The 18,802-nt window shown below is 39.8% G+C and overlaps 1 protein-coding gene across 5 annotated transcripts in view; it reads left to right on the plus strand.

The window, feature by feature from the left end:
* The window catches only part of arhgef25a (Rho guanine nucleotide exchange factor (GEF) 25a), an 82,061-nt gene that overhangs the window by 11,365 nt on the left and 51,894 nt on the right, over nucleotides 1–18,802 (plus strand). Inside the window, exon 1 of one of the 5 annotated variants that reach the window (XM_053642541.1) lies at nucleotides 8,052–8,232. The exons of the other annotated variants lie outside the window; for them this stretch is intronic. Coding sequence (XP_053498516.1) covers nucleotides 8,139–8,232 — 94 coding nt within the window. The 5' untranslated portion in view covers nucleotides 8,052–8,138. Of the gene's footprint in view, nucleotides 1–8,051; nucleotides 8,233–18,802 lie in introns of those variants that run through there. 5 annotated transcript variants of the gene reach the window in all.

Here is an 18,802-nt window from a genome sequence, read left to right on the forward strand (position 1 = left end):
TAGCCTTCCATTGCTCTCTGTGCAAACAATACTGAATTGGACTTTGTCTATGCCAGATAAAGACAAACAGGGAGCGAATCAGAAACAGAGAGAGAGAGAGAGAACGAGAGAGAGATAGATAGATAGATAGAGAGAGAGAGAGAGAGAGAGAGAGAGAGAGAGAGAGAGCGAGAGAGAGAGACAGTAAAGAAAGACAGTGAAGCGAGACAGCAGGGTAATATAAAAGCTTTCTAGCTCTCAATTGGATCTTAGTTTGTTATGTCTGGGGTTCACAGTAGGCTTACAGCCTCAGTATAGTGCTGGAGAATTTATCCTTCTGGTGAGGAGCGATTGTGGAGGAAACACACAGTCTTTCTGTGTCCTACACTGTCCTCTAGCCATCTGTGTTGCTGTCTGTGCTACCATTCTGCTTATGTTTATGTTTGGTTTCTGTTGGACTAAATGTGAAGTAAAAAACTACCACACTACCATATCTAATTCAGAAGGTCAGAAGGTGTTGAGTATATGTTATCGTTGTTATTTACTAAAGTATAATCATTCAATATGGTGAAGTGTAAGGAGACATTGATAGAAGGCTTTACTTATCACATATACATATGCCAGCTTGTTAGGAAGCTGAGGTCAGAGCACAGGTTGAGCCATGATATAGTGCTCATGGAGCATATAGAGTTAAAGGTCTTTAACAGCTCGACTGTGCTGGGGTTTGAAGCCATGACCATTGAACCACCATTGTCCTATGGCAGGAGTCTCCAATGTCTCCAATCTCCAACTTCAAGGTGGCAGTACTGCGGCTTGAACCCCTGACTTTCTGATCAGTAGACAGGACCTTGACCATTGATCCACCACTGCCCTATGGAAGGAGTCTCCAATGTATCCAATCTCCAGCTCCAAGATAGTTACAGTAACTGTTTCATGTTGGACTGCATCACACCACCCTGTCACTGATTATTTCCCTTTAACATAGGAACATACAGTGTGCAGTCTTACTATCTATTGGCTGTATATTGGTGAGCTGTTGATGATGATCATAATTATGATGATGATCATAATGATGATGATCATCAATCCCTTCCTCTCAGTTCACCCTGATTGTTTTAAAGGAGCAGGTTGTAATTTTAAGAGCCCCCTACTGCCTATGAGATGAACTGCAATTGCCACTGAATTGAACTCTTCATGCCTTATATGTTTCTTTTAAGGAAGAGAGATAGAACTTAGCGGCTCAGTTGTGATGTGAAGCAGAATCTGTTTCTAAGCTGAAAAAAATTAAGAAGCATGCCAGGTATCTTTATCTCTAATATATCTCTAAGGTATCTTTGAAATTCTATGATCACTCCAGGCTTTCTTCCTTTCCACTTTTAAGTACAGAAATATGGAACAAATGTGTAAAAAGATGGCCTACTTCAAAATATTTTCTTTCTTTCTGTGTTCATCTAAACACGTGTTATAGCTTCAAGCTAGTTCAAGTTCATTCAGATTCTCTGACCAGCCAGACAGACTATCTCACTCAGCAATGCTTTTGCAATAGGAGCTAGGTCTCGACCTGTTACATCCTTGATTAACGCTCAGGAAGGACTGTCAGGCTCCAGTGTTTCAAAAACATCAGTGTCACTGTCTTGCTTATGGCTTTTCCAGAAGCCCAGTTCTGTGCAGATGACTTGACCTTTTGTGATTTACGAGCTAAGGATTTGATTTCCGCTGGGGATCAAGGGGGGGAGGGGGTAAGCTGGTATTGAATAGGTTTTAAATGCATGCAGAAGACACGGGGTGAAGTATGAAGGGATGAAGAAAAGACGAGCTGTTCCTGCAGCCCTGACCCCACCCCACGTTGTGCTGCTCGGCTCCTGGGCACACAAACAGGACCATTATTCCAGTCTTAGTACTGGGAGTTTGTTGAGATACTTACATCTTTAGCCACCTCAGTACATCTGTGTTTACGGTATGTGTGTGTGTGTGTGTGTGTGTGTGAGAGAGAGAGAGAGAGAGAGAGAGAAAGAGAGAGATTAAATGAGTGCACCAGAGAGCAGGAGAGCTTTATTACGGAAAACTGACATATGAACATTTTCCATATACATAACACCATCACATATGCAGTCCATTATGTTTCTATTCAACATTATGACTAATAACTGCTTTATTTTCATTTCAGATTTCTGAGCACTATATATAGCATCATGTCTGTATGCTCACTAAATACACGATTTAAAATTCTACACATGCTCAATCATGCAATTTTTCCAATCAAGAGCTTCAGTTCATGTTCAAATCAAACTGGATTACATCAGATCTTTGTCTAGATTGGAAAAGACCAGCCAATGTTTTGGGTGAGCCTGTTCTTACTGTAGCCTCAGATTCCTGTTCCTGGTTGACAGGAGTAGACCTGCTGTGGTCGTCTGCTGTTGTAGCCCATCCGCCTCACGGTTTGACATGCTGTGTTTTCTGAGATGTTTTTCTGCCCACCACAGTTGTGGTTATTTGAGATACTGTAGCCTTCCTGTCAGCTTTCCCCATTCTCCTCTGACCTCTCTTATTAACAAGGGGTTTCTGCTTGCAGAACTGCAGCTCACTGGATGTTTTTTGTGTTTTGCACCATTCTGTGTAATCCATGAGAATGTTGTGTGTGAAAATCCCACAAAATCAGCAGTTTATGAAACACTCAAACCAGCCTGTCTGGCCGCAACAACCATGCCATGATCAGAGTCACTAAGATCACATTTTTCGGATGTTTAATGTCAATATTAACTGAAACGCTTGACCTGTATCTGCATGAATTTATGCACGGCACAGCTGGCACATGATTGGCTGAATAGATAATTGCATGAACGAGATGTACAGATGGCTGGTGAGTGTATAATGAAGAGCCTACGAAGAGTATCTACAGTATATCATTATGTAGTACATATCTTTGTGGATTTCAGACGGGAACTTCAGCAATAGCCGATGCATCATCCTTGGACATTTTGTATATTACATCATGTGCATAAATACTTTATAAGCTGCTGTTAACCCTGTACATATTTATTGAACACTCACTGATAATGCTGAGTTCTCTATCGCCAGCATGGCTTTTAAGTGATAACCAGAAGGTGAAAGAAGTGAGGCAAAGTGCTATGTTATAGCACATACACCCCCTACTGATGACAGTTCATAATACACTCAATTACATCATGCAGCACACAAGCATTTCAGACATCCTCCTGTAGATGATATAATCCTATGGTATGTAAGGATGTGAGCAATTAATTACTTTGAGTTGTTAGTAATAAATTATATTCTTACATACTTAAATCATATTCACCAGTGATTTACTATGCAATCAGATCTCTTTGATTTAATCTGTTTGGCCTTTCAGTGTGTGTGTGTGTGTGTGTGTGTGTGTGTGTGTGTGTGTGTGTGTGTGTGTCTTTTCTTTAATGTCATCAATCTTCATAAAAGTAATATGATCTTGGTTGGAAAAATAAACTAGTACTCAATCCTATTTATCGCCTACACATGTCCCCAATTACTGCTGCAGTTTTATGAACTTCTTATTAAATTCTTATGTGTTCTGAGAGTGTGTTTGAATATATGATAAAAAGGGTGAGAGAGAGAGAGAGAGAGAGAGAGAGAGAAGGTAGATTCAGTTCCTCAGTGTAGGAGCTGGATTTATGTTATATATCAGTAGCGTGGAATGTTTTATTGCCCACGCTCTTCTATGATGAGAAATTTTCCCACAGTCCTCTGAGCTTTCACTCAGAGTTATCCCAGTATCTTACTTTCTTCCGTCTTTCTAGCTACCATCAAGATCATGCACAGTCATAGTATGTGAGGATGCACAAGATATTCTTGGTGTGTGTGTGTGTGCGTCTGTTGGGTCTGGGAAAATAGCTGGACTATTTGAACTATTATGAATCTCACAATTTCTGATGCCATGGACTAGAAGAAACGTAAAGCATAATTGTCATTAAAAAATAAATATATATACTATAATATACTATATATATAGTGACCTTGGAATTACATGAGGTGCATTTACTGAATATATCTCACAGCTCCAGTGCCCTTTGTTTGAACCTGAGCTTGAGTTACTGTTTGTCCAAAGTTTTGCATCTTGACCCCATGGCTGCATGTGGTTCCTCTGAGTTCTCCAGTTTCCTCCAACATTAGAAAAAAAAATATCTTGGCAGGTGGATTGGCTCTGCTAAATGGCTCTTAGTTGTCAATGAATGTGAGAAAGTGTATGTGTACCTTGCATGGGCATCCCATCCAGGGTGTTATCTACCACTTTGTTCAGTGTTCCTGGGATAGGCTCTGGATCCAACAAGCTACTGACGATGAAGAATGAATGAATATATCAAATATTGGTTAAAAATATAAATGATTGAGGATCAGTACTTTATGGTTGAATGGTTCTCCTCACATTTGGGCAGTATCTGCTCAGAGGAGAAACTCTGGTCACTGTGGAAACCTGGGCACTGTGAATTAGAGAATTAACACCAATATCCAATCAGCTCAAGAAGGCGTCTCTACTGAACTATCAATCATGTCGTCTGTCAATTCACGTAAACTTGGCTTGTGCTAGCATTCAGGGTTTTTTCCCCCTCTGTTTTGTGGGTGTGTTTTTTGACTGCATCTTTAATTATCCATGCTTATCTGATTAAATTCACTGGATGACTTGCTGTTCTCTAATCCTGATACTTTGATACTGAGATTGCACACACTCGTATAAGGATTAGAGGATGAGAGAAAACGGTCTCTAGCCTATCCATGAAACTTCTCAGCACTGCTGCAGTCAGTAATTGGACTCTAGAGGGACTAGAGGGGGTGTGAGAGAGTTTTTAGATGGAGAGAAATAGAGAGCAAAAGGAAGAATGCGACAAGAGAGAAAGAATGAGAGTGAGAGACGATCTAGATGGATAAGAACAGGAAGACGAGGGATTCATTCACTCAGCACAATTCTCAGCTGATGGTGTCGTCCGAGTAGAATGTACAGACATGCTGAGTGTCATGAACTTCTCTGACCGTAGATAGCCCACATTCCAACACACACACACACACACAAACTTTCCTCCAAAGCACACATGTTGGCTCAATTAGGCAGGAATTTTGTCTGAACCTGCTCCCGCCTCAACCTGTCACACTGTTTGTGTTGAAATGTCACTGAATTGTTACCCATATGTGCTTATGGGTGGGCTATATAACAAATATATCATAATACTTGTAGACATAATCATGATACACAATGTATATCACAACATTAAACATTAAAAAAAACAACTACAGAAAACTATGATTATATTTGTATAATGTAAAGAAGAAAACACATTGGCTATGCTGTTAAAGGAAAATAATCATAGGGATGGTGTCTGAAGTATTTTCTAGTAACGACATATCCTGGAGTGTTTTATTCTTCTTAAACTATCCTATAGCATATATCATTTGCCAACAAGTGCAATTATTAATTAATTAAATAACATAGTTGGGTTTAATATTATTGAATGTCCACAAAACAAGTTCATTACTGTTGTCTCTTATTTTATAGCAGCTATATATCGTTCTATAACAATCGATCCCTCACCAATCCCTCTTTTTCCTCACTTTCTGTGTTGTTTTTTAACCACAAAACCCTCCGTGAAGACTTTCTGTGGAAAGTTTAAACTTGCAACATTAGCTCGTACTGTTACAAAGCACTGACACTGGAGACTCCTTCCAAAAGAATGCTAAATAAACATGTTCTCACAGTAAATATTGCCATATGACCAATTACACACTTTTTAAAATTCAGTGATGCAAACCATACAAATCTCTGTGTAAGCTGTTTCTATAGAAAAGATAACATATTACAACGAAAGCATTAATATAAACCTGTGATTTGCCATGGAGCTGGGAATTATGGTCAGAGCTGATGTTATAGAAAATTAATCAACACCTTCTGGCCAATCAGAATTGAGAAATCAACAGTGCTGTGGTATAACTGTCTTTAACATCTACTATTAATCAGATAACACCACAACGATGAGACAAAACTATAGAACATCACGCTTCGCAGGTATTTACCAAACAAAATCTACAAAATCTTGTTTATAAAACATTTATTTGTATTTGAATAAATGGTTTTGTATGGTTTGCTTTATCATGACAGAATGCATTTAAGTAGCACATATCACCTCTTCACATATCATCAAGCTACTGTTATATGACTGTTGCTTTTGTTATCTTGCATAATCTCAGTCTGTTTTTGACATTTTCAGCACAGGGTCAGAGGTTAAATTGAGATTTATGAGGTGGGGGAGTCCTACTGTTTTCATAGGTACCAACAATTTGGCATTACCATTCAGTTTATGTTCTTACATGATTAGTGTTGATATCAAAGAAATGTCAGGTTTTTGCTATGTAACTACAAATTAAACAAATCTTAAAACATATTTTAATAAACATATTCAGATGAAATAAAGACTCGCTAACAAGCTCAGCAGTGACGGTTTCATCTGAATAAGTAACGCTGGCCTCTGTGTATCTAGTTATAGGAAAATTCCCATGGGATTTTCATTTGAAACCATGGATCATGAATGGTACCCCCATGAGATGCTTTGGTGTGTTCGTGGGAAATCATGTTTTTTTTTTTTTGTTGTTTTTTTTAAATATTTGCAATCCCATGAAAAATTGTGATATTCCCATTTACTGCCTTAGAGGACACCTAAAATCTAGAATGTTCAAACAGGCATGAAGTGTCACCTCATTAAATTTCCCAAAACCCATAAGCTTCCATAAGACTTTATATAATCACCATAAAAACAGAACTATATTTATAAAATGCAGTTTCAGTTCAAAATTCTGACTGGCTGAGCCAAGTTCAAAGCTGTTCAAAGCTAAAATCCTTGATATACTGTATGCAAACCTGTGACTGAATCACAATAATTTAATCCTGTTAATTAATTGCTTTAAACCAATAAAACTAAAACTTATAAAACTTAAACTTAACTTAATAAAACTTAAGCTACTGTTATGTCTATGGAATGTCGTAATCTTTGTCTGCAACCAAAGCTTTGTCTGCAACAGACTACATTGTCATGCAGAAGAAATGTTTATCGCAAATATTATTAATAATGATAATAATAATTGCCATTTAATAAAAGCAATATGGGGGGGGGGGGGGGGGTCAGTGTACAATATATACACTGCCAAACACTTTTGTTTGCTTATTTGCACATAAGTTCAAAGTTGGATTTAAATATCCCCAACCCAATGGACGTCCCTTTCTTCAATCAGTACTTTAAGGAGTCTATTAACAATCATAATTAGTTATAAACTAGCCACAAGTGTGTGTTGTATTGTTCTTCTATTGCTATCAGCTCACTTCTGTGTATACAGTAACCCAAACCAGCACTAGCTCTTAAGATTCAGCCTGGCTATGAGAACGACAGCTCTTGTCTTGCACTGCAGATATAATTATATCGTTAAACACATGTGCAGCTATTTTTGACACATGTTTATATTTGGTTCTGACTTCGAAAGGTGTTAGGTTTCCGACTGACTGGATGTCTGGAAGCAGTGAATAAGGAATTTGCCAAGTGACATACTCAAAGGCTAAATGATACAATGTGGATAAAAAAAAATGCATCAGGAAGTGAGACCCTAAAAGAAAACACAAGCTGTAAAGAGAGGGGGAGAGCAAAAAAAAAAAAAAAAAAGAAAAAAGAAGAGAGGAGTGGGAGCTGTACTGTGGACTAGCCAGTGACTGGAGTTGCTGAGTGAAGCTCCACCTCCTCCCCCCTCCCGTCTTGTGTCTCTCTGTTTCTACCTCGTGCTCTCAGCCAGTGGTGCTGTCTGATCATTTGACCAGGCGCTGAGCAGAAGAGCACAGAGGGACGATTGCTGCACATGGAGGGGAGAGAGAAACAGAAAGAGAGCTGAGCTTTTCGCCTAATCTTGACTCTTTCACTTATAAACTGTGACTACTTAAACTTAAACCTAAACCTAAACCTAGTTTCTGGACTGATTTTTTTTTTAATCCCCCCTCATTGTTATCTGCCAAGGTTCTTCGGTTACCTCTTTGGGATTAACTCTCCAGGGCAGGAGTGCGTGTATCTGGGGGAGAGAGCGCGGGTGCCATGGGTCATGCTGGTTCCTGGTAGACCGGCTGCCTCTGATTGGGATACAACATGAAGGGCGCCCATCATCACCGGGGCTGCGCCTGCCAACACTTGTTCCGAAAAGTCCTGGCAAAGTGCGGCTGCTGTTATGCCAGGGTCAGAGGTCAGTGACTCCGGCGTTCTGGTTCTCACTGTCCTCTAATTTACTATCTTATACAAAGTGCACTGGATAGTAATAGCTATGTGCTTTTTAACCATAACATTTGAGCTTATGGAAGTGTGACCAAAGTGTTTTGACTGCTTGTTAGATCATAAAAGCATACAGCCTCATAGTTGGCTTTTTCTTCATTTCATAATCTGTTCTCCATTTCTCATCAGTCCTTTGCCTTAAATCTGCTTTGACAGATGCCCTCCCACCTTCTCCTTATCTCTCCTCTCGAGATGCAGTGTGGGCATACACTTGTGATTAAGCATAGCTGTGCATGTATGTGTTAGTGAGCATACAGTATGTGTGTATCATCCACACATTCTCAGCCAGAGCAACAGATGCCTGTCACTTTTCCTGATTAAGGATTCTTTCCGCGCTTCTCCTTTTTGCATTTCTTCTCGCTCCTCTTACAACCCCCCCCCCCCCCACACACACACACACATACACGAGTATTAGAGCCTGCACAAGTGCTCTTTGTGTGTATATAGTTAGTTTTGTGTGTGTGTGTGTGTGTGTATATATAGATAAAAGAATGGTTTGTGGCAAGCCTCCTGAGGCATTTCTGCATGCTTTATGTATGTATAGCATGTGGGTTTATGAAACAGTAGAGGACCGGGCCACAGAGAAAAATTCCTTCCTCTCCAAAAACAGGATTAAAACCCTGTGCTTTCAGTCCTCCTGTGTTTTTTGCTGCCTCCCAGCTGTACACCTTTAATTTTTCAGCCTATTACTGAATACCCTGTAATTCTGTCTTCGAGGAACTCGCATTTTGTGCGTTTCAGTAAAACAGCGGGATGTATGATGTAACTGCCTTTGGTAGTAACAACAAAGGAAGAGAATGTACTTGTAATATCCAATTAATAATTTAAGAACACAACTCAACACACGCACACAATACATCATTCTCAGCCACAGGTTTCTTTCCTTCCTAGGGTTGGCACCAAACTTTGCTGTGATCCTGCTGTATATAACTAAAAATACACTAAAATTGGCAGCACCAAATGTTACACTTTTCCAGCAGAGCCACTTACACCTCATTACAGGCGTGTTAAGTGATTTTGGTGGAAGTTGGCTGAATATGGTCCCTGGTTCAATCCTGAGCTCGGGTTATAGAATGGGTTTCCTCCAGGTTCTCCGGTTTCCTCCTACCTCGTAAAAATATGCCAGTAGGTAAACTGGTAACTATAATGCCTCTACAAGTGAACCTGAATCGAATGTGTGTGGGCATGGTGCTCTGTGATGAACTGGCATTCAATCCATGGTGTATTCCCAGATCCAGCTCCTGATCACGATGGAGCAGCTACTGAAGATGGAAGATGAAGAAGACAAATATAAAACCATACCCCAAAACGAAATAATATAAGTAGCTTTGAGAGGTAATATAATTGATAGCCAACTAGATACACCAGCTTGTCCTGTCTGGTTCGAGGTTGGTGTTCCTGTTTAAAGATTCTGTGCCACCATATAAACCAGAGCTGTTCTTCTGAGCAGATAACAGAACGTTACCAAATATTATATTATATATATATATATATATATATATATATATATATATATATATATATATATATATATATATATATATATATATTACATATACATATTATACATATTATATATATGTCTCTGAGGGGGAAATGAAAGTGCCGCTCCATCTCCATCAGCACTAAGCCTCCAGTTATGTGTGCCATTTAGTGAACGCTGCTGTGAGTCAGTAGATATAGTTTTAATGCTAGGAATTAACATCAGACTCAGTTGCTTTAATATAAATCACATTAACAGAGAGCTGGCAGCAAATGGAGACTGCTTAAACTGATATGTGACCCCTCTCTAAGCTTTTTCCCCTCTTTTCCTTTACTTTTCTCGCATTTATTCTTCTCATATTCTTTCTGGCCTTGTCATCTCTTAGGCACCTCGGTTGCATTCTCCGTGATGGAGGAGGGTATAACTCGGTGGTTTACATAAGAGTGTTTAATCATGCTCGAATAAGGGCTAAATGTTTACTCAGGTTGTGGAATAAAGACAACAAGCTAAATGTATTCAGCAACAGATCCTCTTCATGCTGCATTCTTGAGTTACACTCCTTTTACATATCAGCGTACCCGAACTGAGCCAAGACTGCATTTAGCTCATCATGTTGACCCAACTTACCTTAAACACATACATACACACATAAGGAGTGGAGTTCTTGTTTAGATGTATATGGTGGTCACAGACAGTTCGGAGTCGCATGTGCCAGCTTGGCCAGCCATTCATGTCCTCTTTCAGTGCTGTGTAACAATAAATGAGGCCGCTCAGGAATCATGTTTCCTGAATTGAACCGTCTCACAGACTTTATTTATTTCCACCAAGTCGATGCAAGAATTTCTGCGTCGGTTTTTTTTTTCTGTGCTTCTGTGTTTCTGTAATTCACTGCCCGTCTCTGATCCTTTCGGGCATCATTTTTTCCAAACTGCTCGTTGCATGTTGCATTTTAGCCAGACCATGATAGTCATAATTATGCCACTTTAACGTGCTGTTTCTTTCCGCACTGCAGCTGTTATTTACAAGCACAGGGTTGAGCAGTATGACGTCTTCCTCTCTGTCTCAGTGACCACAGCGACCAATGGAAATTAAGGCAACTGTGCTCATAAGGTCTGGAGATTCCAGTAGACACTTTTGGCCATCCATGTCTAAGTCTGATCAATATCATTGAGCTTTTAGATTGAACTTACGTGTATGTGTGTGTGTGGCCGCATGGCTGAGTGTATGTTTTGATGAGGTACTTAATGTCTTATAGACTGTAGATCAGAATCCACAGGTATCATGACTCCATACATTGACCTTAGACAATGAAGCATGAAATTGTACTTTCTGAGATAATCAGTTGCATTGTGTCACTTAAGCAGGCAATAGCGTAAACAGCAGGTGTGGAGATGGAAGAGGCAGGAGAGCAATTGCAGGAGAGCCGAGTGTATTACGGTATATCTGTATCATCTCACCTTCTGACTTCACTCTTCCAAAAACAGGAAGCCGATCTGTACCTCAAGAGGAAAACATGTTAGGCGATTATGAGCAAGACAAAGAGGGCTCATTTACCCTTATTTAATCAGCCTGAACGTGTGGTGATTCACAGCAGATTTTGTTTTTCATCACTCGTCCTGTTGCTCTGATTAATCAGTAAACCACAAGATATTTATACCTCATGAAACAGTATCTTCATTCTACGTTTATTTTTGTCGCAACCAGGATTGCAGTACGAGGCTTTACTCGTATACAAAGCTGATTAAATATCTGTAACCTGCTGCTCTGCCGTGGCTAAAACAATAGTTTGCTGTTTGCAGATCAATTGTATTTTTCTGATATAATGTAATGTGTTCGTAGGATTATCAGAAATGCTACAAGAGTCAAATTGATCTTTTATACGATGGTCAGAATGTGTTGAATAATTTTCTGTAACAGCTGTCGAAGAAATCACAGGTTTTTATTAACATACGTGTTCTAAAGCATTATTGTTTCTATAGTAACAGCTCATTCACAGGGACCTGTATGGCAGATTCTGAATATAATCTAATCCTAAGCTGAAAACAACAACAACAACAAAAACATATGCTATTTGACAAAGAAAAACCTATAAATGTTCATGTGGTGAAGTCTTCCATAAGAAGACATTCATGTAACATTCATAGAAGGAATCTCCAGAGTTGGCAAAGCTGTAGTGTAAGAGGAATAAAACACAGGGCATGTTATTCTAAGAAAATAATTCCCTTTGGGCTTGTAATACTAACCACACTTCACATCGGTCTGCAACACACCACCTTGTTTTGGATTATTTTCCTATAACAGCACCCCCCCCCAAATGTTTTTTCTTTTGTTTATATAGTGCATAAAACTTGTTTTGCTTTTTTTTTTAAAGATCATAGCACAACTCCATTCAGTCACTGTGTACGATTTGCTGCTTATTTGCATATTTATTTCTGATATCCTTATTTAAAGTTCCTATTCTCAGAACTATGCTTCCTTTCCAACACTGCTCTTGTAATTTCATGCTTTAAGGCAATGGTCACCAACCCTGTTCCTGGAGATCTACCTCCCTGAAGACTTCAGCTCCAACCATAATTGTGCACACCTGACCGTGTAATCGTCACCTTAAAAAGTTCTAGATCAGCTAAAACAGGTGTGTTCGATTCTGGTTGGAGATGAAACCTGTAGGGAGGAAGAGGCTTGGTGACCGCTGCTTTAAAGGAATTATTAGTAAATTTTAAAGCCCTCTGCTGCTTGTGGGATGAACTGCAGTTGCAAAAAGAACATGAAATACCAAGCCCATCCCCTTTGTTCAAACTGCCTAATGAGTTGCCTTCTAAGGAAAATGGGTATATAAATAAAAGCCTGAATTGAAGAAACTATCCAGATCCATTGCATGGCAATATTGCGATTTATAGCTCTTCTGTGGTGTCTTTGCAATTATATATATATATATATATATATATATATATATATATATATATATATATATATAATTATAATAGGTAGAGAAACACTCCTTAACATTGCAAACTACCCCTGTATCTCTTTCTGATGACCAGGATTGCCATTTAGAAAGTACTCAAAGTGGATTTTTCACATCTGCTGTCTTGATAGCAGAGATGGCACCACTCCTTCTCTCATTGAGGAAATAAAGTGGTCACTCAGAAGCATAATACCTACATATGACATAAACTATAGTGCCTCTCATATGTGGGCCTGTCTGGCAAAGACAGTGTAGTATAGGTTGACATTTTAATGACCCGAGCGTTTGTACGTGTACCACATTAATCATATTTAAAGTCAGTGATTAAGCAGGAGACAGTTTTAGTCTGAGTTGGAGTCGGCACATACGCGGCAATATTGCATTTTTTACCACTATAAAACCTCCTACACATTGAAAGGTATTTGAAGAACTTGCAGGTAATCTCTCTTAAATCCGCTGTGTTGGAGGACAGACATTCTGAAAGTGTGTGTGTGTTTTCTATCTCTCTCAGGCAGATTGCTCACGCTCAGTCTCCGCAGTAACAGTATCTTTATCTTTGGCGGTTGTGTTTATGAAAATCTCCATCACTTCTCCTGCATTTTCACCAGCATCTTCTCAATCTCTCGTGTCTGTTTTCTGATTGCCTGTGAGGCAGGAGGCAATTACAACCACATCTCTGTCTCACTGTCACACTAGTTTAAACACTTAAAAGTCTTTTTATGAGATTCATTTCAGATGTCCATTTTCTTGCCCACTGGTGAGATGTGTCCAGGCCTGTAAGATGTAGTTCTGCTGGATTGGCAACCTCCTGCTAAGTGTGTCAGACATCTTAGCAGCTGCAAAAGACAGAAATCAGATGCTGAGATCTACTTGCCAACTTAGAGACTTTGTTGCTAGTTATTATTTAAAATAAAAAAAAAGCCTGGCAAAAAATCTTGTGACTTTTTGAGCAGATTGACTCACAACCAGTGTGTGAAGCCTGACAGAGTTGCGCTTGTGTGAGTCAAACTATCACTCACTGATCACCATTTTTCCGAATGACCAATTACTGATCATAATTGTTCTTAATGACCAATCACTGATCACCACTGTTCCCAACGACCAATCACTACTCACCATTGTGATCACCACAACACTTGGTCTACCTATTCTCTGACAAATCCTACTGGTGGTTCCAGAGCTGGTGCATGCACGTTTAGTTCCTCAAGTGGATAACTAATGTTTTTAGCTTCTTAAAGGGGTTCTACTAGGAGCATTTTGGACAAGGGAACTCCCTCTTACCTAGAACCGTTCTGCAGAAGGGCTTGCATGGAAGGACAAAACAAAGAACACTTTAGGCAGTTAGGTGGAAACTTTTGTGTAATCTCCAACCATGAAAGTACCGGTCCTCAGACTGCAGATTTGCTTCATCGGGGCTTTGGGGCTCAGTTTGTGATCATTTGGTTACTATGGGAACAACTTGAGCAATTTTATATGTAGCTTTTTTCCCCATTACTGTCTTTAAAATAAGTTTAGGGAAGTTTGAAGAAACAATTATAGAATAATAAATAGCAGACACATTGCAAATTGTAAAGTTAATGCTAAGAAAATTTCCTTTGATCAGCTATGCACTTTGTAGAAATAACTAAATGCATTAAAACATGTTTATCTCATTTTGCATGTGAACATTGTCTACGACTTTGCCGTGTCTATGACTTTGATGTCTTTGCTGTGTATAAACGCAGAACAATGTGACTTTAGATGGTAAAATATGTTCTCCAAGCCAGAACTTGTAAAGTCCTCAACGTGTGTAATTATGTTTATGCTGCTCATTAGTAACCTCCCTTATGTGATTACGGAATGTTTCAAAATGTGGGCCACATTTGAAAAGGTTTCCCTTGTTTCCTAAACAAGCCCAGATACCGTGTCAATGGAAAAACAGTACTTGATACTTCACCATAACTACAGCAATGATAAACACTTTATATATTTCAGTAACTGCTTTCCAACGAGCATCTGCATGGGGTGTTGTGTGATTCAGGCTGCTGTGGAGAAATCCGAGGTGACCAGAGCGAATGGTATGTTCCTGTTTGTAACATATCCTATTCCTGGCTCTCTACTGTCTCTTTGTCATCCACTTGTAAGATGTTGGTCCTGGACGGATTGTTGGAAAAGCAGCACGCGTAGTTTAAAGTGAGAGGATGCAGGGGAGCAGAGATATTTTTAACACGAGACCCCATTCCCCTTTCATACTCCCTGTTTGCCTTTCATTCCTACTTTCCTACACATCTCTGTTTGTAAGATGTGCTTCCTGTCTTATGAACACACACACACACACACACACACACAATTCTCTGAGAATGATGAAGAAATAGGCCCTGCTGAGTTAAATACAAATCTTCAATGATTTACATGCCAGTGGTGAATAGGCTTATTCCAGGGACAAATCTCTGTTTTAATGCTTGTCTGTCTTTGTCTCTTTCTCAGCTGGTCTATATTAATATCCATTCCACATCTGGTCAAATCACCTGTGCTTCCCTGCAGATATATTCACTTCTCTAACTCTTTCTTTCTTCCCTTGCCACCATCCATCCCACTAATATACCTCCTGCTCTAATGTGTCTAATTGTTTTTAGAAAAAACAAGAGAAAGAAGACGGTATATGGAATGCAGTCCTCCAAATCGCATCTATATTTGTCAGACGTAAACTTTCCTGCATGTGACTTAAATAAAAGATGTAGGCCACGAGTTGAGGAAAAGGACTTTCTCTGACCTTTTGGGCATGCTTCGTTGCTGTACTACAGAATGGTGTTTTTTAATACAAAGGTTCCCCATCGGTTTCTGCTGGCAGCCACACTGAGCTGTCGTCCCTAGAGGAGTCCTCAAAATAGAGGACTGCCAAACATTTTCATGAAATAGAGAAACAAATTTCAGTGAAGTGCAGACAGTTCTGCAAGCTCTCATGGCTTAACGGTTTGGCCCTTGGACGATGGAAAAAAAAAAAGGAGTAGCAGGGGGGTTCCAGCTGCGGCATCTTAGTGGAAGATGATTGGCTGCTTTGTGAGGACGGGAGGCCTTGGTCTCTTATGCAACAGGCTAATGCTTTACTGCGAAATGTGAGGATGTATACTGTTCCTCTTGACCTTATGGGGAAATCCACGGCATACTCTATGTGCTTGCGGTGAAGTCATCTTGTGGTCCAGCTTTAGGATAGCACAGGGCTATCCTAAATACAATAAAGACGACTCTTTCAGTGGTGTAGCTCTGGCTCTAGCTACCAAATTATGAAAGTTAAAGATATCTTGAAGGGTATTTTGAAGGGTACCTTCACTGGGTCTTCATAACACATTGATTAGCATTGTGTAATTCTTATATTTCAAGCAATGCAGGGGATTTGTGTAACGGTTGTCTCACCATCCAGACCTCTAGCGTAAGCTATAGAGTCTGGTACCTTTGGACAGTGAACAAGGCCACATTGACAAAAAGAGGCAATTTTAAACACTGATAAACCACAGACCTTTTATATATTGCCCTCTAGCTGGGTGGCTGTGGATCAGGTGGTAGAGCGGGTTGTCCACTAATCGTAGGGTTGGTGGTTCGATTCCCGGCCCACATGACTTCACATACCAAAGTGTCCTTGGTGAATGAGACACAGTGTAAAGCACCCTGGGTAAAAGCGCTATATTAGACCATTTAGCTGGTTTTTGGATTTTTTGGATTTGCCCTTTCACTGTGGTTTGCACATTGCATGATCTTTGCCTGTTTTGAGATGACCTTTCTTGCCTAACAATTTGGCTTTGTCTGCTTGTTTCTTCAAAAATAAACTCCGTCTACAATTGCGTTCGCATCCGCCTACCTTATCTGACACCTGTCGGCAAACTTATGAGATTATCTTGCCAATGACTGTTTAAAAATTACTTTTAAAGACAGGATTCCCTGTATGGTCCAGCAACTATGTCTTGCTTTGAAAAGCTCAGTGTCGTGGTGTTAAAACTTAACTTTGTGTCCTGCTAGAAACAAGAAGTCAGGTGAGGAAAACAGATTCCTGTTTTAATGATGCTGACACTTGTGGCTAGAAAATTGTACTATAGATACACTTGTGGCCTGTGGGCGGGGCTTCTGAGACTGAGAATAATGTACGTGTAATGGCAAAACGTCTAAGATAATACGGTTTTTAAGTAGCATGTGACCTTATTTTTTACATGAAAGAAACAAGACAAAGAAGGTGTTTATTATTATGGATTGATTTATCCTGTAAGTCATTTTCTTTCCTGATGGCATATTCGTGACGCCTTCAGAAGTCTTCTATGTCAGCTTATATTATAGGAAGTGCATTTACTGTATCTACTTTATGTTGGAGAATTGCTGATGGTTCATTTGCATTAAGAAATATTATGAAGCCCAGTTCATGAACAATGTCACATATTGAATGGCAGCTGAATAAATGATTTTCATCCTGCATGCTCAAACTAAAATAATAATCAAGTTTGCATTTGCAACACTATAATGAGGCAGTATGTACATGTATAGCTTTTACAACTTAACTTCTTTAATACGCTCTTATGCCAACTTATGCCAGAATGTCCTGTGTGCACGAAAAGGCTAGAAATTATACCGTTACCGTAAACCGTATAACGATAAGTGCGGCATCTTCACTGTAAAGATCTCCTCAGGCAAAGACCAAGTCACGTACAAAATAAAACATACATATCACCTCATGAATATTGACAAGTCTGTCATTTATACCATTCTCATGAATGTCCTATGTAGCTTGTAAACAAAGTGTTGCCAAGCTGGCATGTAAAAAAAAGAAATGTGTGTTGTGTATCTTTGTGATTACTTATCTTTCATGTAGATGTCCCTCACTGACATCCCCTTGGATTTAGTTGCTATGGCAATGTGACGTAGATATAATCGAGAGCCATGGCAAAGAATAAAAATGGGAGTTTGATAAAGGAGCCAAACAGATGCTGTACACAATCAGTGTGTGTGTTCGGTCACTTCATATTCAAATACTTAAAAAAAAAAAATATGCATGATGATGATGATGATGATGATGATGGCTCTCAGGAACAAAGAGTTGAATTGCTTTACTAATCAGCCAGGCAAAGACGCTACATTGTTTTGTGTCCTCTACTCTTCCCCACAGCAGCGGGGAACAAAGTATTTAAACTCTACACCGGGAGCCAAATGTCGGGAACTAGTCAATACGCATAAACAGAATGTCAACATCATAACCCACATGATTATGATTACATTCTAAGATGTTCTAAGATTACATTCGCACTGGCTCGTGCACACAGGCTTCAGAGATCTGTAACATTATCTCTACCACATTGCGTGCACCATTTAATGTTCAGTGTACGTGTCTCCTAAGCTCTCAAGTATTTGCTTAAGAGTGGGCAAATGAAAAGCAGAGCTAGTTTCTTTCCCTGAAGATGCCTGGGATGTGTAGACTGTTGACCAGAAGTGGCCTTTAAAGCACACTGACCATGAAGAGTGGTGCCACAGGAGGCTGCGCAATCTGCACCTCGTAGCTCTGGATGTAGAAGGAGAGGGAAAAAGGACAAGGGCTCAGGTGGTGTGGCTTAAATCAGTCTGCGGTTTGTTGTCAATTTGACTGTTGCCCCACTGTGGTGTGAGGTTTATGGTTTGTAGCTTAATGTGGTGAATTTAGCTGTAGGCAGTAGCCAGGAGGTGAGGAGGCAGGCTGGCTCTGCTGCTCTTCAGGAGATATGGGTGCTGCTTATGATCATAAATGTAATTGTCCAAGTTGACACACACACACACACACACACACACACACACACACAGCCAGCCTTCCTGGATTCATTCTGGTCTCATCACTGCAGATGGCTCCTCAGTACCATCTGGGTCTCCAATGCATACTTCACAAATCCAAAGCTACAGTGGGCTTAAACACACACACACACACACACACACACACACACACACACACACACACACAGGTTACTGGTGGGCTGGAGCTTTGGCAGCCCTTTCCCATCAACAAGAGGTGCTGGTGCTAGTTCTGGATCTGGATCCTGTACCATCTGG

The sequence above is a fragment of the Ictalurus furcatus genome, chromosome 15, assembly GCF_023375685.1.
Source record: "Ictalurus furcatus strain D&B chromosome 15, Billie_1.0, whole genome shotgun sequence".
NCBI lineage: Eukaryota > Metazoa > Chordata > Actinopteri > Siluriformes > Ictaluridae > Ictalurus > Ictalurus furcatus.